Source organism: Rhincodon typus, chromosome 16 (assembly GCF_021869965.1).
Source record: "Rhincodon typus isolate 14 chromosome 16, sRhiTyp1.1, whole genome shotgun sequence".
Taxonomy (NCBI): Eukaryota; Metazoa; Chordata; class Chondrichthyes; order Orectolobiformes; family Rhincodontidae; genus Rhincodon; species Rhincodon typus.
Genome location: NC_063347.1, coordinates 21,760,711 through 21,788,128, shown reverse-complemented (window position 1 = coordinate 21,788,128; position 27,418 = coordinate 21,760,711). Strand labels below are relative to the sequence as shown.

Genomic DNA, 27,418 nt, shown 5'->3' with positions numbered 1-27,418 from the left:
GGAGAAGTGAGTGGATAGGTGGAGATGGAGCCCAGAGAGAAAGAGAAATGAAAGGGAGAGGTTAACAAGGGGATTGTGGGTGTCAGGCTAGGACAGAAGAGAAGCTGAATAAGTGATAATGAGAAATGAATGTAGCATGGCATTTTGGGAAAACAAACAAGGTCAGAATGTATACAAATAAAAGTAGGGCTTTGGGTATGTTGTAGAACAGAGACACCTAGAGATTCAGATACATAATTCTTTGAAGTTTGCATCACATGTAGACAGGGTGGTTAAGAAGGCATTTAGCACACTTGCCTTCATTGTTCAAACCTTTGAGTATAGGAGTTGGGACATCACGTTGAGGTTGTACGCAATATTGATAAGGCCTCTTCTGGAGTACTATGTCCAGTTCTGGTTGCCCTGTTATAGGAAGGATATTATTAAGGTGGAGAGGGTTCAGAAATATTTACCAGAATGTTGCTGGGAATGAAAGGTTTGAGTTATAAGAGGCTGGATAGGCTGGAACCTTTTAACTGGAGCATAGGATGGGTAACCTTATAATGTTTATAAATTCATGAGGGGTATAGATAAGGTGAAGGCAGGTGTCTTTCCCTAGGGTGGGGGATTTTAAGGCTAGAGGGCATATACTTAAGGTGAGAGGAGAAAGATTGAAAAAAGACATGAGGGGCAACTGTTTTACACAGAGAATGGTTCACGCGTAGAATGAACTTCCAGAGGAAGTGGTGGATACGGGTACAGTTACAAGGTTTAAAAGACATTTGGATAAGTACATGAATAAGAAAGGTTTGGAGGATTGTGGGCCAAGCACAGAGAGGTGGGACTAATTTAGTTTGAGATTATGGTTGACATGGACTGGTTGGATTGAAGATTTTGTTTCTGTGCTGTATGTCTCTATGTAATGTGATGTAACGGTCTGAGAGCAGTGGAAATGGGTTAGCTGTGCTAAAAGCAGCCCATGTCATAAAAGAACTCTGGGTGTTGTGGCTGAAAAACATGGAAGGGTGAAATCAGAAATAAACAAAGACAACCTTGAGCTCCTTGTGTGAGATATTAAGTCAGAAATTACTATTATTGATATTAGCTGAGAAGTCAAAAATATTTTTATAAAATGTTTATGAGTAAACAGATTAATGTTTCAGATAAACTGACACACAGAAGAATACCACGTGAACTAATTAAACATTTTTGATTGATATCACTGGCAATTATTACTGGCCTATTGTCCTGTTTTTTTGATATCAAAGTTTGCTGTTTTGTAGAAAGGTTAATGAAGTCATATGAAGAAAACAAGACTGTGTTATGAAATTACCAAAACAAACATCTAAAACTAGGTAACTTGTATAAGGATTGACAGATTTTACACCTCATTCATTATTTGTTTGGCATAGTATCAAGATTATTTGCATTTAAACAAACTAAATGTAATGTTATTTTCATTTTCCATTGTGCTGGCACTTGAAGGAAATTGTCGTTATTTGAGTTCCGACTGTTGATCCCCAAACACTATTGTTTATTGCCACCTAGTATGGAAAATTGCTATTTACAAATGATGGCTCCTCAATCTTTACTATTCAATCCAGTGGTATAAGGGATAGATGCTTAATCAATGTACTAAATAGCAAGAAAATGCCAAAAATGGAATTCTATTAAGTGCCAACTTATCACCCATGCAGGTTAGCATTTTACTGCAGGAGGTTAGACTATTATACAGAAACATTAAACACATCCCACATATGCTGCACGGTACTCAAGAACAGCTTTGAAACTAGAGAAAAAAGAAACCAACCTGTTCCACTCTGATATCATATTCTCCATGGACTTTTTTCCCACGGAACAGTTTTGCCCTACGAAAAAATAAAATTATAAATTAATCATCAATTAGACATTGATCATCTTAAGTAATACTTAAACAATATTGTTATCTTCTCAAAACATGCTTTAATCATCTAGTATTCTGCTTTAGAGTTCGAGTTTCATGTCAAACCCACAGGACATAAATAATTTGGAGAAGGGGCCACCAGAAATCAGGCAACCTGCAAATAAAAGGAGAAGATGAGAGTTAAAGTCAGGCCAAGCTAAACAAAAGTGGTAACGTAAACGGTCAGGGAACACTTACAATTATGAGATATAAGTATGTAATGACTGCTAAAAATAAAGCAAAGGAAGCAATCAATGAGCACAAATTAAATTGCAGGGAATTGGAGGTAATAATTCATAATGAATAGCCAGATGCAGTCTAGGTCATGAAGATATGGTTTAAGAAAGAAACAAACTGGCAGTTAAATAGAATCATTGAGTTTTTACAGCACTAATAAAGGCTCTTAAGCCCATCATGTCTGCACTAGTCATCACATATTTATCTATTCTAAGAGATAGCAAAAACGGCAGATGCTGAAGTCAAAGACAATACCATGTGGAGCTGGAGGAACACAGTAGGCCAGGCAGCATCAGAGGAGAAGGAAAGTTGACATTTTGGATCAGGACCCTTCTTCAGAAGAAGGGTCCTGACCCGAAACACCAATTTTCCTGCTCCTCTGATGCTACCTGACCTACTGTGTTCCTCCAGCTCCGCACAGTATTGTCTCAATCTATTCTAATTCCATTTTCCAGCACTTGGCCTACATTGAAAGAAATAGAAAAGGAAGATGGGAGGGTGGGCAAGTTATATTGATTGAAGGTGACACAATGCTAGTAAAAAAAAGGGACATAACTAATATTAAGATAGAAGGGGAGGCAATGACCTTGTGGTACTACCAAGTCAAACACACAAGTAATGATCTGGGGACAAAAACAAAGTTGCTGGAAAAGCTCAGCAGGTCTGGCAGCATCTGTGAAGGAGAAAACAGAGTTAACGTTTCGGGTCCGGTGACCCTTCCTCAGAACTGATGCTGGCTGGGAAACGTCAGTTTATATGCAGAAAACAGGGAGGTGGGTAGGGTAGGGAGTAAACGATAGGATAGAGCCCAAAGAGAGAGAAAGACAGTTGGACAGACAAAGGGGTTGCTAATGATCAGGCTGGGAGGGTGAATTGTGAATGAATGACTCCCCATTAACAACGACTCACCCTCCCAGCCTGATCATTAGCAACTCCTTTGTCTGCCCAACTGTAACCATGTAACAGTGGAAGGGAAGTAGGGGAGTGAAAAAAAAATTCATAGGCAAATCGATGGAAGCAGTAAACCACATAGAATAATAATATTAAAGAAAGATTTTCACGAAATAAACTGGCTAGGAAAGATTGAAGAAGAAAGAATAGGGAATGGAGTTAATGCCTCGTTTCTTAAGCAGGACATAAGCATTTCAGTAATCCAGTATCGTCACTGGAGTTCAAAATAGGAAATTAATTAGAGTGAATTAGGAAAGTCTGCATATGGAAACATCAAGGCCACAATGACCATAATATAATAAGGTTTAAAATAATAATTCAAAAGGGTGTCAGTCGAGCAAAAAAAACCCTTATAGATTGGAAAAATAATAATTTTGAGGGACCAAGATGTAACCAGACAAGATAAATTGCGGAAAAGATGGAAAAGGAAAAGAATAGCAATGAAATATATTTGAAACAATGATCAATCAGATCCAAGAGAAATATACTGGTCTTAAAAAAAAAAGGATCAAGCTAGCTGGTACCAACCAGGGATGAAGAAAGAGAAAAAGGGATAATTACAACTAAAGAAAAAGGCATCAATAATAATACAGGTGATAAAGGAGAGCAAGAGAAAAAAGGAATATGAAGAGATTAGCAATGAAGTAAAAATAATCTGCTCTATATTTCATATTTCCTTGATAATTTAATTTCATAAATCCTTCTTGTTTCTATAATTATTTTACAGGCATAATGATAAAATAAACTCAATTTGGAATGGGCAATGATCTTTTGTTCTGCAGGGCCTGTCCATTGCACTGCTTGCTACATTCTGAGGTGCTGTGTCATTGTGCAACTCTGAAGGAACATTGAGGATTCAGTCATTGAAGGATATGCAAGATAAATTCACAGGCAATTACAGCAAAATAGCAAAATCATTGAAGTCTCACTTTGTCTATGTATTTACCAATAAAATTAACAAGGTAGCCATGACATTAGAAAAGATTTAAATATATACCAAGACATTTGAGACTGAAACGGAGGATAAACCCCATTGGCTCAGATAGATTTCAATGTGCATATTAATAGGAGTTAGGAAAGAGATAACATAAACATTATAAACATTCTTGACCAATCTCTTGAATGCTTTGAAGAAATATCAGAAAGAGGATAATATGTTAAATGTAATGCAGCGTATTCAAGGTGGACGGTGATGGCCTAGTGATATTATCACTGGACTGTTAATCTAGAGACCCAGATAACATTCTGGGGACATGGGTTCAAACCCTGTCACACTAGATGGTGGAATTTGAATTCAATAAAACATCTGGAATTAAGAATCTAGTGATGACCATGAATCCATTGTTGATTTTTGGGGGAAAACCCCATCTGGTTCACTAATATCCTTTAGGGAAGGAAACTGTCTTCCTTTCATGATCTGGTCTATATGTGACTCCAGACCCACAGCAATGTGATTAACTCTTAACTGTTGTATGGGCAATAAATGCTGCCCAAGCAGAGACGCCCTCATCCCGTTAACGAATTTAAAGAAAGTATATTTGCATTTTCAAAGTATCTTTGATACAGCTCCACATGGCAAGTCAGAATGAAGGCCTGGGACATAAATAAAATTAAGCACATGGAATCATGGGACAAGCGGCAGAATGGATAGCAAATTGGCTACAAAACAGAAAACAGAGAGTATTGGTTAGGGATAGACGCTTAGATTGACAAAAAGTGGGTAGTGTTCCATAGGGATCAGTGCTGGGACTACTGTTGTTCATAATTTACATTAAAGATTTGGATTCAAGATTTGAAAGCACAATTTCAAAATTTGCAGACAGTTTAATACAAAAGAAATACAACAAAATGCAGGAAGGCATAAATACACAAATACACATGCTTCACCCCACCAGTCAAGGGTAACCATGAATTTTCCAAAATTAATAAAACTGTCCAATTGTAACAGCAGTGTATAATTACTGAGCCTGGAACCTTTTGATGGCATCAAAACTTAATATTCAATAGCATTAACAGGACACAATAAAATGTATTTTGGTTCCCTCTTCACTATTTACATTACTTCTGACCGTTGACTACAATTTACATACTACAGTATTTTCTATCTACAGTAACCAGGGCTGCTGTTTAAGGCCAAATTGTATATTATCATGCTCATTTAGAGCATTAGGTACTTTCTGTGTTTAATCTTTTGTAAACACAAAGCAGATATTTTGCAATTTCAACATTTGGTGTTAAAGTCATTTAGATCCACATACGATATTCTTTCTGTTCCATCCTGGCAGTGGGTATGATGAAACAATTTTTAAAAAGTGAAATTTGGGCTCCTGTGACTAAAAATCTTTCAATATTAACAAAGAAGCAATGCCTATTTATCAAGAATTTACAAACGGAATTAAATAGCATGTTACTAAGGATTCACTGGCTCCTATGCTTTAACACTACTTCTCCTTCACGCATCTAGTATTTTGCAGGATCATTGGTCAATCGATCCAGTGCTAGATTTAAAATGTTGATAGCTATAATTTTATTGATGCTGACATTAATGATCAATAGTGTCTCCAGAGTAAATGAAAGAAATAAATTTCAAAATTACAATGCAATCCTAAAGGGATTTGAAAGTGATTTTCTGCCAGGTTTTAGTAATTTTGGAACAAATTCAATGATTTTTTACAGAGTCATGCCTCACTCTGACTTTAGTTTTCAAAGTATCCATTTCATATAAATTTTTCTTCCACAGCAACAGTCTGTCAGTGATATTAAAGTCAAACAATTGTTCGTAAAAGTATATTGTGCTCAGGTCATCAAAAATGTCTTGGCAGCAGCTGATCACCAAAATGGAATCACTGTCCTAGAACCATGCATGTATGGTTTGATAATTATAGCCCATTAGCAAACCTACTCTGAGAATGATCAGCAGTAATAACCACAGGCATTAATGTTAAACAGTGAATTGTATCAGCTGGCCATTGATAGGACTGTCATGAATTATAATCAAGCTTCTGTGGGTTTTATGAAAATGAGAACATCTTTTAAAAAATTTAATACAGATGCAGTGTAAATCACTTTTTGGCACAAACTGGATAACAGATTATCAATGTCCTCCAACAGCTAGACATTTGATTTGTGTAAACACAGCACGAACATAACTCACAAATCATAATCTGTTGAAGAAATTGAAGCAGACATATTCGGATAGGATTTTGGACTCAAAGTGCAGACATTAACGTGGCACAGGGATTTCAGTGACAACAGATGCAATACTGAATTGATGACAAGACTCCAGTAAACAGCAAAACTGCACGCCATCTGGGACAGCAGTTAACAAAGAGTACTAATCTTAAATAATAATGTACAATAGCCATATATCAATCATTTTCTTGACTGATCTTTTTTCTTTAAATTTATTATTTCACGGAGGCAATACCAGCAAAGCCAACATTTATTGCCTATCTCTAATTTCCCTTGAGCTGAATGGCAGACTAAACCATTTCAGAGGGTGGTTAAGTGTCAAACGCAGTGCTGTGGGTCTGGAGTCACATGTAGGCCAGACCAGGTAAAACATGGCAGATTCCCTTCTCTAAAATACCTTAATGAACCAGATGGATTTTTACAACAATTGTTAATAGCTTTATAGTCACTACTACTGAGACTAGTTTTCAATTCCAGTGAATATAACAAATTAAATGTAAGTTCCACGAGGTACTGTAAAAAAAAAGCTCAGATATTGAAAATCTAAGATAAAAGCAGAAAAAGCTGGAGAAACTCAGCAGGTCTGACTGCATCAGTAGACAGAGAAGGGGAGTTACTATTTTCAGTCCAACATGACTCCACTTCAGAAACCTATCATTCTGAAGAACAGTCACAATGGACTGAAAACATTAACTTTGTTTCTCTTTCCACCGATGCTGCCAAACCTGCTGAGTTTCTCCACATTTTCTGTTTTTAATTCATCAGCTACTGTGGTGTGCTTTGAAGATGTGCTCCCAAGACCATTAGCTTTGTCCTCTGGCTTATCAGTCCAGTGATACTATCACCACATCCTCACCTCCCCAAATGGTTGAGAAACCTGGAAGCAGGATGCTAATACTGTGGTGAATTTAATGTCATTTGGCAAAGCTTGGCTTCAGTTATGTATGGGTTCCAGACTGCTAGCAGGCTTCTAACTGCATTCAGGTCTTTTTTTACGTAAAATTCAGACCTCAGTCTCTGGAATCAAAAGAATGTTTAACTTCTACAACTTTATAATTTTAATGCAAGTTTGAAATTCTATCTCAAACAGCAGCATTATGCTAGTACTGTTTGCCTTGGCCTGTAAACCCCAGCTTATCTGGACTTGAACATTCATTGAAAAATCATCCCAGATTAAATAAAGGCACAACTAGCCCCAGCCAACATTTTCAAGTAAACCTCCCCAGTTGAAAATATTCAACTTTGGCAGATTTCCAGGCTGCTTGTGGTAAAGCACTATTAACATGTTTGAGGTTCTGTGAGGTCATGAATCAAAGTCACTGAGTTATATTGGATACTTTACCAATGGAAGAGTTTCTGTTGCCGGTTTAGAGGTTCCAGAAATCAACTGCTCAGAACTCCTGGTAAATAATTGGGAATGTCTGACTTACAATAAGCAGCTGTGGGCCGAGGTACGTAAGCAGTGATGCAGTAGTATATTATTTATGGCCAAAATGCAATCATTGCAAGTTTCCTTGTCAAAGGATTTTCCTTAAATAAAGTTCTGTATTGAACACATGCAAGTGCTTGGAGTTTCTATTTTAATACATTCTGTGAATGCTAAATATGGATTTAAATTTGCATTTCCTCACTGGATGTTCTTCCACCAGTTATGTTGATTCTGACTCCAGTTGCTTTTTGCAGAAAGAAAAGACCATCTTCAAAAATAAAATGTGATCTGAGCTCAACCATTTCATGTCCCAATTTTCCACTATTGTTTACCTGCTCTCTTGAAATATGATGTGGGTTCACTATACCTTCACTTTACTGTATAGATTGACTAGAGCGACAAAAAAAAACCCTCAGTTTAAAATGAGGAGAATATTTTACAGATCTAGAAAAAATATCAAGAATAAAGAGATGATTTGACTATGGGAACCAACCAATACTTTTTCAGGGAATGTGTCAGGGTTTTTGCATGCGAAAGTCTTTAATGGTGTTAAAGTGAAATTTGTGAACAAACACATGCAAAAATCTCTAGAGGACCATGGAAATTTTGGATTACATAGCACCATCCAAATGCACCTATTTCTTGACCAAAAAAAAAGCAGCTGTGGATGCTGGAAATCAGAACCAAAAATAGAAATTGCTAGGAAAACCCAGCAGGTCTGGCAGCATTTGTGGAGAGAATACAGAATTAACATTTTGGATCCACTGGCCTTTATTCAGAGCTTTTTAAGGTCTGAAGAAAGGCTATTTGACACAAAACGTTAATTCGGCTTTCTCTCCCAAAATGTTAATTCTGCTTTGTCTCCACAGATGCTGCCAGAGCTACTGACTTTTCCCAGGAATTTATGGGTTTTTTTGTACCTATTTCTTGGTTGATTTCATGAAACGTTTAATGTCCGCAGCAACACTACTCACTAATGAGCTTTCTTTACAAACCAGCACTGTTCTACTCTTTGTAAACTATCTGCCACAATTACATGAGATTAGGAAGGATACAGTGGAAATACTGTAGTAATTTACATGTTATTCAATAAAACTCACTAGGGTGACTAGGGTGTCGCCTGACATCTGGCTCCTCATCCCTTACATGGAGATCATCCTGACCCTGACTGCCCCAAGCAGCTGACTGACTGGGTCTTAGAATTAGAATTTATTGTCATGTGTACTCAAATACAGAAATACAGCAGTACAGTGAAAAGTGTACAAAGTTGCCATTTCTGATGCCATCTTACGGACAAGGTACCTAGGTACAAAATCTTAATTACAAAGTAGAAAAATAAAGCAATAAAGTTAAAAGTTAAATATTACAGTCCACATACAGGATTTTAGTCCCCAAACTGGTATCAGATTGTGCCCTTGACTTACTGTGCCAGGATCCCCGAGCAGAGGCCAATCTCTCCTTACTTGACTGAGTACTGCTGGCAACCAGGAGAAGCTTCCTGGCTTTGTGCTTATGGTAAATGGCATAGAAGTACAGCAGTATCTCTCACTGAAAGGCAAGGCACAAAACAGCAAGGCAAGGCAGTGATGCTCTGAGGATCCAGGCAGGGTCAAAGTGAGCGAGCGCTAAGAGAGGAAGTGAGTAGGCCAGTGATTATAGCCTGGTCTAGTTTATGAGCTTGGGTGTGTATTCCTGAGTTCACAGAATCCTTGCTGCAACATTACAATGATAGTTACCATTGCAGCATTGAAGGGCAGCAGTGTCAATGGATCAGAGATATACCATAAGGGTTCTTTGAATCTGGCATATGTCAGATACCAATATCTGTGGACGTGGGGTGGTTTGGATTGTGTATGGAACATGCCTTGAGATACTGTGCCCAATAGAGGTCCTTTGGAGCAAAAGGCGAGCTGAAGTTGCCAGGTACCTGTTCTGATTTCTACGTTGAGAATTCTTGGTAGCCAGTTTGTTCATAACAGGTGATATGGTAGAAATTTTCATATTTATGAGGCAAGATGTGCAGCTAATAAGGCTATTGACAAGCAATAATTGCCCTTAAGTGTTAACTCATCACTGCCTAATGGGAATTTTGTCTCGACGTCCGGAACCTGGCTAGAAGTTGCAGCAAATGTTCCTGACATTGATATAGTCATTGCTGAACTTCTCGCTAGATTCTGGTACATTTCTTATCGCATCCCATGTCGTTCAGGCTCCTATAAGATTCTGTCCGGTGTTTCTGTTAAGGTTGATTGAATGTTCTATAAGCATTCACCATATGTTCCTTGCCTTCACACTCAATGCTCTAATTATAAAGCCTAGGATCCTATGTGCCTTACTGAGTGTTCTCTCAACTTGTGGTGATTTGTGCATGCACATGTCTGGATCCCATTGCTTCTGTACCCTCATGAAAACTCTATGTTCTATTTTGTTTAACCTCTTCTCAAATCATGATACCAAAGTGCATCACTTCATTACATTAAATTTCTCCTGCTACGTGTCCACCATTCCACAGCTTACGTCCTCTTGAGGTCCACCAGCCCCCTCACAGCTGAAAAGACTTTGATGCTTTGCATCATCTGTAAGTTTTAAAACTGTGCACTGCATCCCAAATCTAGGTCATTAATACAGATCAAGAAGAGCATTGGTCATGGTACTAATTCATGAGGAAACTCATGGTCTCCATCCTTCAAATCTGAAAAACAATCGTCACCATTTCTTTTTGTTTCCTTCACTTCAAATCTACGTAGCCACATCAACTGCATTACTCACATGAACCATCTCTGTTACTTTATCACACAACTCAATCAAATCAGTTAACCACAGTTTGACCTTGAGAAATCTATGCTGGATTTCCTGGATTAATCCACATTTGTGCAATTGAGTGCTAAATTTGTCCCAGAATATCTTTTCTAAACATATTCCCACAACCAAGGTTAAAGTGACTGATCCATAATTGTTGAGATTTTACACCGTTTTTTGAACTAAAATGTAACAACTGAATAAAAACAAAATACTGTGGATGCTGGAAAACTGAAGGATGGAAAATGAACGAGAAACTCAACAGGTCTGGCAGTACCTGTGAGCAGAAAAGATCTTCTAATCCTTCTTCAATACATGGGCATGCCAAAAGATGAAAGAATATTAAATATTAGAGAGTTAATGTTTTGAGTCCTGTATGACTCTTCATCAGAGCACAGGAACAATCATACTGAACCCAAAACATTGACTCTAAAATATTTAATATCCTCCCATCCTTTGTCATGCCCCTGTATTGGAGAAGGATTGGAAGATCTCTTGCAATTTTCACCTTATAAATGTGTCAGTGATAACTGACTGATGTTTCTCAAACTGAAAAATGGTCATTTATTAAAATAAAAAACCCCAAAGTTATTATTAATATATTTTATCCTGTACAAAAGCTATCACAGGCAACAGATTTTATGTATATTCTACTACTGATAGTAAGCAAAACAATTAATATGAAAGACTTCAGTTTGAAGATGAAGAAGATATAATGGTTTTGTAGAGTGCCTTCCTTGTTGTTTTTGAATATTTATTAATCACAGGAAGTACTGGAGAAACTCAGCAGGTCTGGCAGTGTCTATGGCATCTCTCAAACATGGTGCCAGACGTGTTAAGTTTCTTAGCAAATTCAGTTTTTAATATCAGATCTCTAGCAACTGCACTACTTTGCTTTGAATTTTTTATTTGATTTTTTTATTTGAATTTTTTTTTTCATTTGAATAATTATTCATACATTGATTCCAAATGCAAATGGTACTCAATCAGAATGCAGCTGCTTAAAGGTAATCAAATACAATATGAAAATTATTTGTTGTTGTATTCTGTTACAACACTCAACTGTATGCAGGAAGCCTCTAGCATTTGGTTTGTAAACACTAATCAGTGTAACTGATGAGATCACATTCTTAATGATGTGGTCCTCTTCTCTAGTCAAATGACCTTCATGTTCGTGCACCTTTGTAAGCAATACAAAGGCCAGAGTTCATTTTTTTTTCTTGTACAAGCTCAACAACAGTGCTCCTGCCCTGTGCATCCTTTATTTCGTGCCTATTTTTATAACATGCCCCTGTGCAAAAGTTCCCCATTTTTTACAGTTCCAGATAAGATACCTCAGATTGTCAAACTCCCAGGGGACATTGCTTGAACTAGCTCCCCTTCTTTATTCACCAGTCAGCACATCCCTCCTGCCAGTTTGTCACAGCAAGGCTAATTAACCAAACAAGAACAATTCCCTTCCATGGTGGATTCCTTTCTCCCAGCCCCAATGAACTTACATTTTAAAAACAGCCAACTTAAGCAGGCTTGAGTTAGTGACAGTACTAGTTACTAAATGCGCAAAGAAATAATAATGAAACACATATGTAAAGATTTGAAATGAAAAGCGAATCCAAGAAGAGATAAAAAGTACGAATCAGCGTCTGAATTCCATGAAGCATCGACAATTGGATATTGTGGCCATTACATTGGGTGACATCAATACTATTGCTGTTGGTAGGGGAATAGTTGATTCCAAGATGCTTAGCTTTGCAGGTCCAGCTGAAATTCTTTTGATCCATTGACAGCAGCTGGCCTGTGGCACTCAAAGTGAGCAATTAACATTTCCTTTCTACCTGCAGTGCAGGAGTGTTCAATTGCTGTCTTTAGCTGAGCCCTTCACAGCACATTAGTCTACTAAACACTCAGACCAGGATAGCAGTTGGTTTTTAACCTGTGTTTTGTACATTCCTGGAAGAGTAAAAACATAAGTATGTTGTTCGACTCGTACCTCCTGTCTGGAGTGTAGCCCACAGGAGATATCTTCCTGCTGGAGGTGGCAATTAAATTGCCTTACACTTCTGCCTTTTGAAGTTTCTCTCTCTTTGAAGCTTCTGTGGCGCCCTACAAGCTGTGAAATTCTAGGGATTCACATAGAGAATCTTTGGAAAGTCAAAGAATTTCATGCTTCAAAGATCCATTATCATCCAGTCTTGGCTTGCATTCTTTTTAAAAAAAAGTCTTGTTCAAAGGTTCAATATGTCTGTAGGTAATTTGGGATTTTCATCATCATCATGACATCAACATTGTACAAGTAGAAAGTACACCGTAGTATCATTGTCATTTATAGATACGTTACTCCTCACTGATGACTAACGATTAATTATGTATCTTTAAATATCATTTCGAATATGTAATAAACAGTGTCAGTCAATTCAGAAAACCAGGTCTATATATGGCTATACAGGCAGCTCTTAAATGCCTATGGCATCATTAAGTTGTTTCTAAAAGTTATATAGCTAATTGCGGAACAAGACTGAAGGGCAATGTTCCTCCTGACCCCACATCAATTTATGGCTGCCTTCATCCTGAACACCCAGATCCCATTGATTAATAACTTCATCAAACAATGATCACTCCTCTGGCTTCTGCGACACCCTGATTTTGTTACACTCCTCTACCCGCTTTTCAGCCAGACCCTCTCTATTTGAATTTTTAGGTTTATGTCTTTATTGCAGACCAACAATCTGTTTATTCTCCTTCACTTTTGAAAAATCTCTACTACATTTTGTGCAAGTGTTTGTGCTGTCAAGGGAAATGTTACTTCCTCCTGTCAGTCAGAATACCAGCAGTGTGAGTTATGTGCAAGGTCAAGTTCTAGTCTACTCTAAGCATCAGGCTTCATCTCACGCTCCAAAGATTATGCCTCTCATTCATCAAATGGTATTTTCACTTTCCATGGGAGATGTCTATGTAACATAACTGAAACTGGCTTTTACCAAATTATGGCCTAATTTTGTGCTAAGCAGCTGCACTCATTATGAATGAGTTAATCTCGGAGGACCTGGGAAGGAAACAAAATTCAGACTAAATAAAAACCGAAAGAACTCCAGATGCTGTACATAGGGAACAAAAACAGAAGTTGCTGGAAAAACTCAGCAGGTCTGGCAGCATCTGTGAAGGGAAAGTCAGAGTTAACGTTTTGGGTCCGGTGACCCTTCCTCAGAACTGAGGCCTGATTCTTTATTCATAATCATTTCATATTCATGCGCTCTAACCTCACTTTCCTCCAAGAGTGCAAACAGGCCCCCATTAAATGTTTTCATAAACCCAGAGTCTTCTAGGTCACACCTCAGCCGCTTTCTAGAGGAAAGAATGCCAGTCTGTTAATTCCCCTTCGATAGCTAAAATCTCTGAGTTCTGGATCATCCTTGTAAATGCTTTTACACCTTCTCCAGTACTTCTATAATCTTTTTAATGGTATGGAGATAGGTAAGGGATAAAGCAACATTTTAAAATAGACTGAAGGGGTGTTAAAGACTGGATGTGCCAAAATGTTGCTAATTAAGTGCAAGAATGCCAATAGAATGTGACTAATAGGAATGAGGCTATGTTTATGAGAGTGTGGGCCAGAGCACGTTTGAATGAACTTTCATTTGCTAAACAATGTTATTATTGTACATTGGCCAACTTGCCTCACATTGAAACGTGCTGTTGAACTGAAATCTTCATCGTGTGTGTCCTCTGGCCCTCTAATTATATTGTGAACGATTCTCTCACAGGTTGTTGGAAGATAAGGAGGGATAGAGGTTATTTCCAAGTTGTGCATTGAGTAGATTGGTGTGGTGAAGGGGTGTCTGCTTCTGATTCCCATCTAATTCCTGGAAAAGAGAAGGTTTGCTTGGAGGCCGGTTTTATAACCACGGTCCCTGTAGTTTATGGAGCCTTGGACACCAGCTGTTGTGAATCACATCTTGAGAGTCAAGTGACAAAGTCTGCCCCACACAACTCCCTGTCTAAAAGTTCCTTCTATAAATTGTCCAAATGAAACGGATGTAATGTCTAATTTTTAACTTGACCACCAAGTAGATGGAAATGTCAAAAATGACTTATAACAGTTTCTACAGTTTCTCTTTTATAAGAAAGTGACCTATTTGTATTTGCTGTTTTATAATTTATGCCCTTGCCCAATAAGTCAAATCCATTCATCATGATGCCTGGGTGCCTAGCTCCTATTTTAACCAAAGCCTCCCCACCAAGCCAACCAGAACTGAAGGAGGAGAAGACTACTCTTTTTTTGAAGGAATGTTGATGAAGAGGCACAAGTCAGTATTTAAAACAAATTGGATACAATAAAAGAATAGTAGCAGAGGATTGGCAAGCAGCAAATGTAATTTCCAACAAAAGGAATAGGGAATAAATCCAACAAACTGTAGTCAGCTTAATTAAAGTAGTAGGATTCCTGACTAAAATATTGAATAAAAAACAGCTAGACACACAATAAAAAAATGCAATCAATATGGATTTCTGAAGGGAAGGTCATGTTTAAACAACCTTATTGAACTGTTTGAAGAAATAACAGATACGGTAGTCAAAGACAATCAAATAGACATGATGTTAACATAGACTTTCAGAAAGCATGCAATAAATTGCTTCGGAAAAGACTGAAGGCAAATGTCCCTGCATGCAACATCCAGGACCAGGTAGCAGAAACAGTTGAACAATGGTTACAAAACAAAAGGTGAGAGTTGAGTTGACAGTGTTAGAATTACTGTTGCTTGCCACTTACAAAAGAAATTTGGATTCAGTCATTAGACGTAAATGATCAAATCTGCATTATAACTAATGAAAGGGAGGATGGCACCTAAATGGAGGAGAGAGTGGCACAATGGTACTGTTACTGGATTTAGTGATCCAGAGGCCCAGGCTAACGCACGGGAGATATGGGCTCAAGTCCCTGCCATAGCACCTGGTGGCATTTAATCTCAGTTAAGAAATCTGGAATTAAAAGTTAGTCCAATGGTGACCGCAAAACCATTGTTATGAAAGGCAATTCTATAGGGAAGGAAGTGGGCTGCCTTTACCAATTCTGGCCTACTTGTTACTTCAGCAATGCAGTTGACTTTTAACTGCCTTCTCAAATGGTCAACCAGCCACTCAGTTACATCAAGAATTATGAAAGCTAAAGAAAGGAATGAAATTGGATAGACTACCTGGCATTGACCCTAGGCACTGGAACTGACCATCGCAAACCTAAGGTAAGTATTCAATGGGAAGAACTTCCTCAGTGAATATTTGATCAGGCACTCTGAAGAGCTCTAGCCATGGCCATTGAGAGACTGCTGTTCAGGGAATTTCTTCTCTCCGAGAGTGTTATTACTGCTTAACAGATGACTGGTAACATCTTGGAAAACACCTCACTTTTTCAGCACACAAGGAAATACCAGTGAAACTTAGGAAATTTACATCTGGCACATCTTATATACCTCAAAATGGAGCTCCAGTATGAACAATATCATAGAATTGTGGAATCCCTACAGTGTAGAAGCAGGCCATTCAGCCCATCGAGTCCACAGCGACCGTCCAAAGAGCATCCCACCCAGACCCAACACCGCTCCCCCCAATCCCTGGAACCCTGCATCTCCCATGGCTAATCCACCTAGCCTACACATCCCTGGACACTATGGCATATTTAGCATGGCCAATCCACCTAACCTACATATCTTTGGACTGTGGGAGGAAACATGGAGCACCCACACAGACACAGGGAGAATGTGCAAACTCCACACAGACAGTTGCTCAAGGATGGAATCGAACCTGGGTCCCTGGTGCTAACCACTGCAGTGCTAATCAATGAGCCATCGTGCTGCTCATATGCCAATATGCTCAGTTCCAACTATTACTATTTTTTTACTGGACCAAGGCAGTCAATTTCTGTCCAGTGTCTCTCTCGACCAGCCTCCTATTCTCCACTGTCTGTACATTTCAGCTCATCCTAAACACTGCTGTAACATCCTGTCCTTGTGGATCGATGTTAACTTCATTGTTTCCCTGCCAACAGCTCATTGAAACTTCTCATCCTTATGTTTAAATCCCTTCATGGCCTTGTCCTTGTAATGTTCTCCAACTCCGCAAGTCCAACCCCTCCTTAAAATCCCTTTTCCTATGTTCCTATACATATACACACATTTCAACATGCAATAATTAATAATTCTCAACCAGTCTGTGCAACAGCAGACACCAGTTTATTGCTAACTACTGCCACCAACTGATTAATGCATTAATAGCAGGCATGACTGACAGTCACTGAGGAACATTCAATAATATCACACAACATTTTTAAAAATGTATACCAATAAAACATGTGTCTTTAGGGTTTTTAGCACATTACACTCTAGATTTTATTAACAACATTTTTAATCTGATGTGTTGATTAAGTCAAAACAATTTCACACTCAGATGCTGCTCTGTGAATGAGATATTGAAATGAGGTAAATTCAACCTAGCAGAATAGCAAAAAACCTAGACCAGACCTAAGTGATTACAGATCTTTTCAAAGGGTTTAACAAACTCAGGGGATCAGATCAAATCAATGATCCCAATCCAATAAATAAATGAGACCTTTGTGTAAATGTGAGTTTGATAATATAGGCTGATCTAATTTTATTACTCTTTTAGACTTTTCTCAAGCAATCTCTATCATCAGAATGTATTTGCTTACCATTGCCATCACTGACTACTGCATTATGTTCACTGAATTTTCCACATGCTTCATGTCACTTGACAATAAAGGGAAGAACATAGCTCTTTCTGCACCAGAAAATTGGGAAATAGGCCAGACATGGGCACACCAGGTGGGTTTTACCACAATCAAATATAACTTCATGGTCACCATTACTGAAACTTGGTTTCAATTCCAGTTTCTGAATTGAATTGAAACTCGACCAGATGCCATGGTGGAATTTAAACCCATGTCACTGGTGTTTTAGACTTGGCCCCTGGATTACTCGTTCAGAGATGTTACTGCTATACCACCATCTCCACAGAGCGAGGGAAGAGATCAGTGGCTAGTGAACAGAAGACATTGATAATTGTCTCCCCAATGTTTAAATGAAGGAAATTATTTTCACTCAAAATTAGATGGTAACTAAGCATTCTGACAATTTAAAGATGGGGGAAAGGTTTTGAGACATGTTGGTGAGGTACAGTTGGGTGTTGTCAGTGTCTATATAAAACTGACCACTGTCTTAACATGATGTCAACCAAGAAAGTATGTAAATGAGAAGAAGTAGGGGGCTAAGGAAGCACTGGTTTGGGGCAGGAACATTTTTATTAAATGTAGAATTGAAAGGAAATTTATATCATCAAGTCAAATATTTTCAACCAAATTCTACAGATTGTACCAAATGGATGTTTATAGTGAAACAATATGTGCAAAGCATTTTATATAATATCTATCCAAAAAATGCCATGGAATTATCTGTAACCATAGAGATCAGCACCTTCACTGTTTGCTATTTGTGTCTACTACAAGGGGGATCAAAAATTCCGTTACGTTCATAGACAAAGATGTCTCAGTGAGAGACACAAGTTCCATTGAAAGAAATTATATGTTGTCAAGAAAGTACATTTGTGCAATATGAATAAAATGCACAACAAAATATTTCAAATATACAGAAATGAGTCTTTTTCCCTTTCTTTTATCAGTAATTCTACAATTAATATTCTGTTTATTATGTAATTATATTCTATTGCTTCCAGTCATCCAACACCACTTTCTTATATTAGTTTTCTCATTACTGAAAATGGCAGAAGTCTTGGTGTTGGTACACTTGATTTTGTCTCACTGTTATCTGCCTTGGTTTCTACTTGGATTGCAAGCAGAACTGCAATATCTGTCTCAATGTGATGACCAAATACAAGTAATGCTTTGACAAATACATTTATGAGAGATATTATTACAGCTCACTTGCTGAGAGTGCCCAGCTGCAGTGTCCAATGATATGACCACACACTCCTTGGTTAACAATGGTGCCTAACCCTACATAAAGGTGGTATTATCACTAGACTATTAATACGGAGACTCAGGTAATGTTCTGGGGATCAGGGTTCGAATCCTGCCCTGGCAAATAGGGGAATGTGAGTTCAGTAATAATCTGGAAATAAGAGTCGAATGATGACCACAGAACCATTGTCAATTGTCGGGTAAAACCTGTCTGGTTCAAATGTCCTTCAGGGAAAGAAACTGTCATCTTACCTGGTCTGGCCTACATGTGACTCTAGAACCACAGCAATGGGATTGACTCTTAACTGCCCTCTGGGTAATTAGGGATGGGCAATAAATGCTGCCCAGCCAATGATGCCCACATCCCATGGATAAGTAAAAAAAAAAATTAGTTGTGGTCTTCTCCACACTGTCAGAGTGATTTTCTAAGCCAGCCCAATGTGTTTTTGCTGATGTAATTGCTGATTGCTGATGTACAGAAAAGCTGTGATTTTAATAGGAGTGATCTTTAAATGTGAGCGTGTATTCCTGCAAACATTTCTTAGGCTGCTATTTAGTCTGTGCCTGTAACTGCCCATTTATGCTGAGTGAATAACCACAAGGTCAATTCCTTTATCTCACTACCTGAATGAAGTGGGTTGCTGGTTTCTATGCTGTATTTGGAAAGATGAAAGTGAGTAATGTCATATTTTGCGTTATTAACCACTGGGTAATGTGCTGCCACCAATCCTCCTTTCTTGGCTGATTCTGAGGGCCTATCTAATTAGCAGTGATAGAGCATAAACCACTATTAAGCTTTAAAAAGAAAAGAGGCATTTGTCTTACACCACGAGATGCAGTTTATTGCATGTTACTAATAGGTGCAAATTAGATTGAACAGATGGCATAATTACAAAGACTATCAAGAGCTAGAGATGCCATGTTTGTCTTCATCAGGATGCTGTGCTAGATTGCATCTTATCCACCCAAAGATTGTGTCCTATCATCACCTTGGGTGGAGCTTAACAAAGCTTCAATAGAAACTCTTTCAGAGTTTACAACAATGTATAACAAATAAATAACAGTTCATGTTAGAGAGAGTTCACTCTGTACTTTTACGAAAATTGAAACATGTAATTGACACAGAAAGTGATCCAGAGAAGGACAAAGGTTATCTCCTCATGGTGACAAGGGCGAGCAGTAACAGAAGAGTAGCAGTCCAATGCTATTGTTATGCTGATTATATGGATGAGAAAGTTAAGCAGAAAACAAAAAGGAATGTAAAATTCATAAACACCCTTTTATTCAAGCCATGTGGCCTGATCGCTTCAATGTTATATGGCTTCCCTCCTCCACTGGTGTCAGAATGTGTATTGATGCACGGTTGTTAAATTCTTGTTCTCTGGTGAGACACTCCAGTTCCTTCTGCAAGGGGAATAGAAGATTTTAGACAGGTATTGTTAAACGGCCTTGAAGGTATCTGAGGCAGCTTAACAATGCATGACTGTCTAGGAAGCAGCAGCAAGTGTGCTAAACAGAAAGAAGTAGCTCTGAAGGCATTGGGAGCTCTTGAGGGTGTGTAAGTAGAAAGATAGTAATGCATGAATTGTCCAAACATGACTGTGGAGGAGAATAGAATTGGTTGTGTTATTGCTAAAGTGAAATGCTGCAGGATTATGTAGACAGTGAAGGAAATATGAAAGGGTTTCTTACCTTGACAGTCCTGCTGAGGTTATTATTTTTGTTTCTGTTTTGATTCTAGATGCCAGATAAAATGATGATGGCATTTATTTGCTTTTCCATCTGTCTTCATTGCTACTGACTCAATGCAATGGGTACGTGACATCATTGGAGCAGATGATTTCCTGCTGTTACTTGTTTGATACCAGAGCATATCCCTATCAGTATTAGGAAACCTGGGAGGGCCAGGACTAAACTATGCTGCCTACAGCTTCATAAAATCACTTTCCACCACGTACCACCGCAACGTATACTTTTTTTTAAAGAGGCTGCTGTATGGCTTTAATGGCCTCTTTGCGGTCTTCCTCTCCTCCAAACTGGTGAGGTGGCTAAAAGGGAGTGTGATTTAGCAATCAGAACTAACCAAGCCTTTGACCTGACATGATGCTGTTGACTGACTGTGCCAGTGCTCCCAGACTTATGATATGCCCCCTGCACTCGACTGTGGACAACACCTCTTGAACTTTCAGACAGGGGCACACATGTAGCACATGCAATATGCTTGCTGTGTAAGCTGCTGGTGTAACATTGACGTAACACAGTGCCATACAGCAACATTTCTGTCCCCTTGACTGACCATTGCTGACAGCCATGGCAAGCTGCTTGGCTCCATGTCTCCACTAAAAGGTAAGTCAACACTGAAGTACAGCATGTCTGCAAGTTCTGAATGATGCAGACAGTGTGCAGAAAGGCAAGGCGGAGATGCTGCAAGCATCCAAGTAAGTGCAAAGTGAGTAAGGATTAAGAGAGCGAGCTAAGAACCCTGAGTTGCACACTGCTTTGATATGTGAGATGGATTCTGGTCCCTGTGGCCTGGCAACAGCATTACAATGAAAGGTGCAGATGAGTTCCAAAGTGTAGTATTGAAGTGGTAAAGTGTATTGTAAGTGAGTGGGAGATGTGCCTTGTTAATGTGGTGAGGCTGGTGTTTGACAAATACTGATCTCTGTGGAATGGGAGAGGGTTCGTAGATGGTTGCTGCCCATGGAGCTTGCTGTGAGATGTTGGGGAATGTTGACCCAAATGTACACTGGAGGAACAAGCAGCAAGCTGTAATTCCAGGTACCTGTACAGACTGTATTTTAGGAACTGTCGCCATCCAGTAGCTCTCAACTGCCTGGGAAAATAGCAAACTGCACACAAATGAGGCATGATTAGGTAATAATAAGATGTTGATGCATTCAAACAGTTCTCTTGCTGTCCATTAGTAAGATTCTCATCCACCTTACTTAACCTCAGGTAAACAATCTCAAAGTCAATTATCTCAATTTTCCTTTCTCACCACATTTTCCCAACTCATCACTGCCCATGAAAGGTTCCACCCCTGATTTGGGATTAAAACATAGGGAGAATTAATGAAATATTTGTTTCTGGTCATCATCTAGGTTCTAAAATAGATTTCTGGCTTGCTCATTAGTAAATAAATGCTCAATCATTCGATCTCCCTGTGTTTTCCAACAGGCATGGCAAACTCACAAACTGCAAAGACAAATCACAAATCTCCAGGTGCAATACATTTAGGCTTCTATTGTATTTCAAAAAGCATAAATGGACACTTTGTTAAGATCACTTAAGACGTTAACAAGAAAAGTGATAATCTCTTGATAGTCCCATAAGGCATTTAGAATCTGACTGTCTCATTGATCAAACAACATGTGATATTTCCAATAAGCTTTTCAATGTTATTACGTGGGACTCTCTAGCAAGTATTGGCACAGTAAATGATATGGACAATGACAGCACAATGATGTGAGGCTAGACTGTTATCAAATATGTGTTTGATTCTAGTAATAATGTAGGTAATACTTGAATTGCTACTCTTCATGGTGGGGATGGGGAGAAGAGGGGTTGCTGCTGGATTACAAACAGCTCTCAATGTGTATTCAAATCCAATCCATTCAATACTCAGCTACAAACCCCACTTAGAAATTATACATGGTTAATGCAAACATAATTTAACAAATACTTTAACAAGAACATTACATTTGAGGTAGTGAGTTAAAGAAATTATGTAGTACTACAAATCCAGTGTCAATGGCATAGGTGGTAATTCAATTAGCCACAGAAATTATGTTAATTTCTGTTACTTCTGCACCAGTAACTGCATCATGATACGCATTGACATGTACATCTGCAAATCTTTCTCCTAATGACGTCCACAATTCTCTTCACAGGCATTTTGTGTTTTCTTTAATTGAGTCGAAGACAATTTACTTTCTGTTTTGGACCTCCTGTTGATTTCAGATTTTCATTACAAATCATAATTTTCACATTCAAATTCCTGTTCTGTCTCATGTAGTTTCATATTAATTGAACATCTGTCCTTCAGTGATTCAGTGACAAATTTATGAACAGTGAACACTTTTTTTCATCTAATGGCATAGCTCTTAAGAAAACAATCACCTGCTGTATTACCAAAGTAGAGTGATCCTGGACATTTAATACTTATGCTAATGAGCCATCCATTACAGCTCTTAACAATGAGGAAGGGAATTGGTACATTTATTTACCAAAATCTCTATTTGTTCATGTGGAAATGCATCCACTACTGAAATAAACCAACACACCCCATTAAAAAAATGAATGCTGACTAATCTTTTTTTTTATGGTTACATGAAAAAAACATTCAAGATTATGCCCACATGCTTCCAACCTTATTTAAAATTAGGTATAAAACAACTTTTGTTATAAACCATGATTTTGGTTAAAAGAATGGTTTTGTCATTTATATAAATGATTTGGATGTGAACATAGCAGGTATGGTTAGTAAGTTTGCAGGTGACACCAAAATAGATGGTGTAATGGACAGCGAAGAAGGTTACCTCAGAGTACAGCAGGATCTTGATCAAATGGGCCAGTGGGCTGAGGAGTGGCAGATGGAGTTTAATTCAGATACACGCGAGCTGCTGCAAATCAGGACAGGACTTATACACCAAATGATAAGTTCCTGGACAGTGTTGCTGAAAAAAGTGACCTTGGGTGCAGGTTCGTAGTTTCCTGAAGTGGGGTCACAGGTAGAAGGGTAGTGAAGATGGCACTTGATATGCTTGCTATATTGTTCAGTGCATTGAGTATAGGAGTTGGGAGGACATGTTGTGGCTGTATGGGACATTGGTTAGGCCACTTTTGGGATACTGCTTTCAATTCTCACCTCCCTTGCTATAGGAAAGATGTTATCAAACTTGAAAAGGTTCAGAAAAGATTTACAAGGATGATGCCAGGGTTGAAGGGTTTGAGCTATACGGAGAGGGTGAATAGGCTGGGGCTATTTTCCCTGCAGTGTTGGAGGCTGAGGGGTGACCTTATAGAGGTTTATAAAATCATGAGGGGCATGGATAGGGTGAATACTCACAGTCTTTTCCCAAGGTTAGGGGAGTCAAAACTAGAGGGCATAGGTTTGAGGTTTGAAAGATCTAAAAGGGACCTAAGGAGCAACATTTTCATGCAGAGGGTGGGGCATGTATGGAATGAGCTGCCACAGGAAGTGGTGGAGGTTCGTACAATTACAACATTTAAAGGCATCTGGATGGGTATATGAATAGTTTCACTGGTATATCCTTATGTGCTAAAAAAATGAGGTGTTTTCCAAGATGTTACCAGTCACCTGTTAAGCAGTAAAAACACTCTCCGAGAGAAGAAATTCTCTGAACAGCAGTCTCTCAATTGCCTTCAGAGTACCTGATCAAACATTCACTGAGGAAGTTCTTCCCATTGAGTACTTACCTTAGGTTTGCGATGGTCAGTTCCAGTGCCTAGGGTCAATGCCAGATAGTCTATCCAATTTAATTCCTTTCCTTAGCTTTCATAATATTTGATGTAACTGTGTGGCTGGTTGACCTTACAGAGGTTTATAAAATTGTGAAGAACATGGATAGGGTGAATACTCACAGTCTTTTCCCAAGGTTAGGGAAGTCCAAACTAGACGGCATAGGTTTGATGTGAAAGGAAAGATCTAAAAGAGAGCTAAGGGGCAACTTTTTCATGCAGAGAGTGGTGCATTTATGGAATGAGCTGCCAGAGGAAATGGTGGAGGCTGGTAAAATACAACATTTAAAGGCATCTGGATGGGTATATGAATAGAAAAGGTTTGAGGGATATGGGCCAAATGCTGGCGAATGGGACTAGGTTAGCCTGGACGAGTTGGACCGAAGGACCTGTTTCCATGCTGTACATTTCTATGACTCTATAATTAATATTATGCAAAACTCAATGATGCCTGCTTTTCATTGGATCACACAAACAAACCTGAATTTACTGTAGTCTATGAATGATTGCTGCCTGATGCTTATTACCTTTCCTTGCCTGTTTAATGGCCTTTTGCAATGGGTCCTGAACAGGTCAAGGAACTCTCCCACTCTTTAACCAAACTAATTTATGAATGTTTTAATGAGCAGCACAAAGTCTGAACCAGGAACCTTCTGTTAGAGTATTGAATTCAGTGTCAAATTGAGTGCGGAAAGTGAGGTGAAGAGAGGGAGAGAAAAAAAAACAAAAGGAACTTTTTTCTCTTAAATCTTGCACAACTAAAATCCAAAGAACTTATACTCTATAGTCGTTAAAATGAAGGATAAGACCATGGAATTACAAATGGTACCTAAAAAAAGAAAATCAAATTTTCAATGAGGAATTTGTTTTTATCTACAACATAAGTACAGGAACTTCACACCATTCAATTCATCTGTAAGAGGAGCCAGACAGTGAGGTACTATTTTTGTGCACTTTACTATGGAGAGAAGCAGCTTGGACAACTCCTTGAAGATTTAAGCACTTAACTGCAAATTTATGCATGTTTGAATTTCCTGTCTGGTTTGCACATAAATAATAGAGTGACATTAGTTTCATGGTTATTTTTACAGTATATTCTGGCCCTATTTGTTTCCAAAAACACTGTGCATTTTCTGTACATTCCAAGAGTTCTCCAGAACTCCTCCTAAAGTCCTCCTTCAGGGCTATAACTTTGGTGCAGCTAAATTATTGTTATGGAGCGGGAATGGCCGAATCCCTCCTACAATTTCACCAAAACACAAGCCCAAATCTGCTACAACAAGATTAGAGGTTCCCTTCTAATAATTTTCCCTGAAACACCCAGAGAAGCTTGCCTTTCCCCTCGTAATCCGTTAAAAGAGTGATTAGAAGAAAGAAAATCCCTGATCCACTTTGTAAATAACAAGAAACAATTTATTTATTTATTCAATGTCGTCAACACCATTGGTTTTTAAATTCAATTGGCTTTGAATCGCTGAATGCTTGGTTTAAATTTATTGGCCAAATTCAAACTTGTTGTCTTGGTAAAAATGCTGCTTGGCTGTTCGATACAAAATGTTTCAATTCAGGCACTCTCTCTGTGCACAGTACTGGTAAACACCCAAGCACAGCCAAAGCACAATCTCTTAAAGGGACCAGGCACTCTTTTTCTCCATTATCATGTTTTTAACCAACGATTCTAACTTCCCGCCTTTCAATTCATGAACACTCTACTCAACTTCATAACACCTCCCCCCTTAAGAAAAAATGAACCATCATAATGAAAAGATGGCTTCATTTTTTTTCTAAGTCTTAATACTATTATCACGAAATATAAAGGCGAGGAATCTAAAGTTACACATTTTGTACTAATTCTGCATACATATAATATTGGACCATACCGGTTCCATCTTATCTACACATCTTCTTTTAAACTCGCGATAACACATCTGAAATAACATTTTTACAACCTGCAACATTCTTTAATTTGTAAATTAAAAGCCTGTAACATAACACTCCAATGAAATAGTCTCATATTTCAGTCCTTAAATCTTACCAGAAAGATGAGAGGGTTGTGGTCTGTATATACAACCGTCTCTGAAATGTTATTTGTAACTTAAACTTTAAAATGTTGTAAGGCTAGTACCAAATTCAATAATTCTTCAATGGTGGAATATTTTCTCTGATGAACATTATGTTTCTTTGAAAAATATTCCATTGGCTTTTCAATTCTGCCATCATCCTCCTGCATCAACACAGTTCTAACCCCTACATCACTGGTGTCGATAGTGACTTTGAAGGGTTTCAGGTTATTTGGTGTGCCTAGCACTGGTGCAGTGGTTAAAACTGTTTTTAAATTCTCAAATACCTCCTGGCATTGTTCTGTCCACCAAAATTTCGTGTCCTTCTTTAGCAAATCCATCAGCGGTGCCACCGCACTATTGAAATTCAACACAAACTTCTGGTAGAATCTGCTCAGTCCCAAAAATCAAAGCAGTTCTTTCTTCAAGGATGGTCTTGGAAATTCCATGATGGCTTTCGTCTTCACATTCCTCAGGGTCATCTTTCCACGTCCAATGTTGTGTCCCAAGAACATAACTTCTGCCTTTGCGAATTCAGTTTTTGCTAAATTTATAACCAGTTTTGCTTCCTGTAGTCTTTCAAAGAGCTCTACCAAATGCACCATGTGATCTTTCCATGAATGGCTAAAGATCACAAAGTCATTTACATAGACAGCACAATTAGTCAATCCGTCAAGCCACAACTCTGTTCATAAGTCTTTGAAATGTGGCTGGTGTGTTCTTCATTCCAAAGGGCATTACTTTAAATTGATACAGCCCATTTGGGGTTACAAACACAGAAACTTCTTTCTCTCTCTCTGACAAATGTACTTGCCGGTACATGGAGTAAGTCCAACATTTTTATATAAGTGGCATGTTCAACTTTTTCCACCCGGTCCTCCAACCTTGGAATTGGGGATTTAGTTATGGCATTGACCTTCTGATAATCCATGCAGAACTAGTGAGTATCATCAGGCTTCGGAATCAACATGATCAGCAAATCCACTCACTTTGACCCGGCTCGATGGTATCTTCTTGGAGCAGCGCTTCCACTTCCTTCTGTACCTATGTGGCTTCAAGAGGATTAAGCCTGTAGGGGTGTTGTTTTATTGGAACTGCATTCATTATTTCAGCCACATGCACTATAGTATTAGTCCTCCCCATTCTATTCCCACATATGTCCTCATATTGCTGCAATAGGTCTTTCAATTCAGTTCTCTGTTCCTGAGACAGATAGCTCCCTATCCTATCCCATTCTCTAAGGACTTCTTCATTATTTAACTTACTTTTAGGCTCATGAAAATCAAAAGATTCAGCTTCTGATTCCTCACTCTGAGGGGCAGTAACTAACACCTATTTCTCTGGTATAACAAGGTGTAGAG

The 27,418-nt window shown here is 38.5% G+C and overlaps 1 protein-coding gene across 1 annotated transcript in view; it reads right to left on the bottom strand.

Moving 5' to 3' along the window:
- Nucleotides 1-27,418, bottom strand: part of syn2b (synapsin IIb) — a 342,671-nt gene that overhangs the window by 166,754 nt on the left and 148,499 nt on the right. Inside the window, exon 2 of the mRNA XM_048606715.1 lies at nucleotides 1,790-1,847. Within this exon, the coding sequence (XP_048462672.1) occupies nucleotides 1,790-1,847 (58 nt within the window). The remainder of the gene's footprint in view (nucleotides 1-1,789; nucleotides 1,848-27,418) is intronic.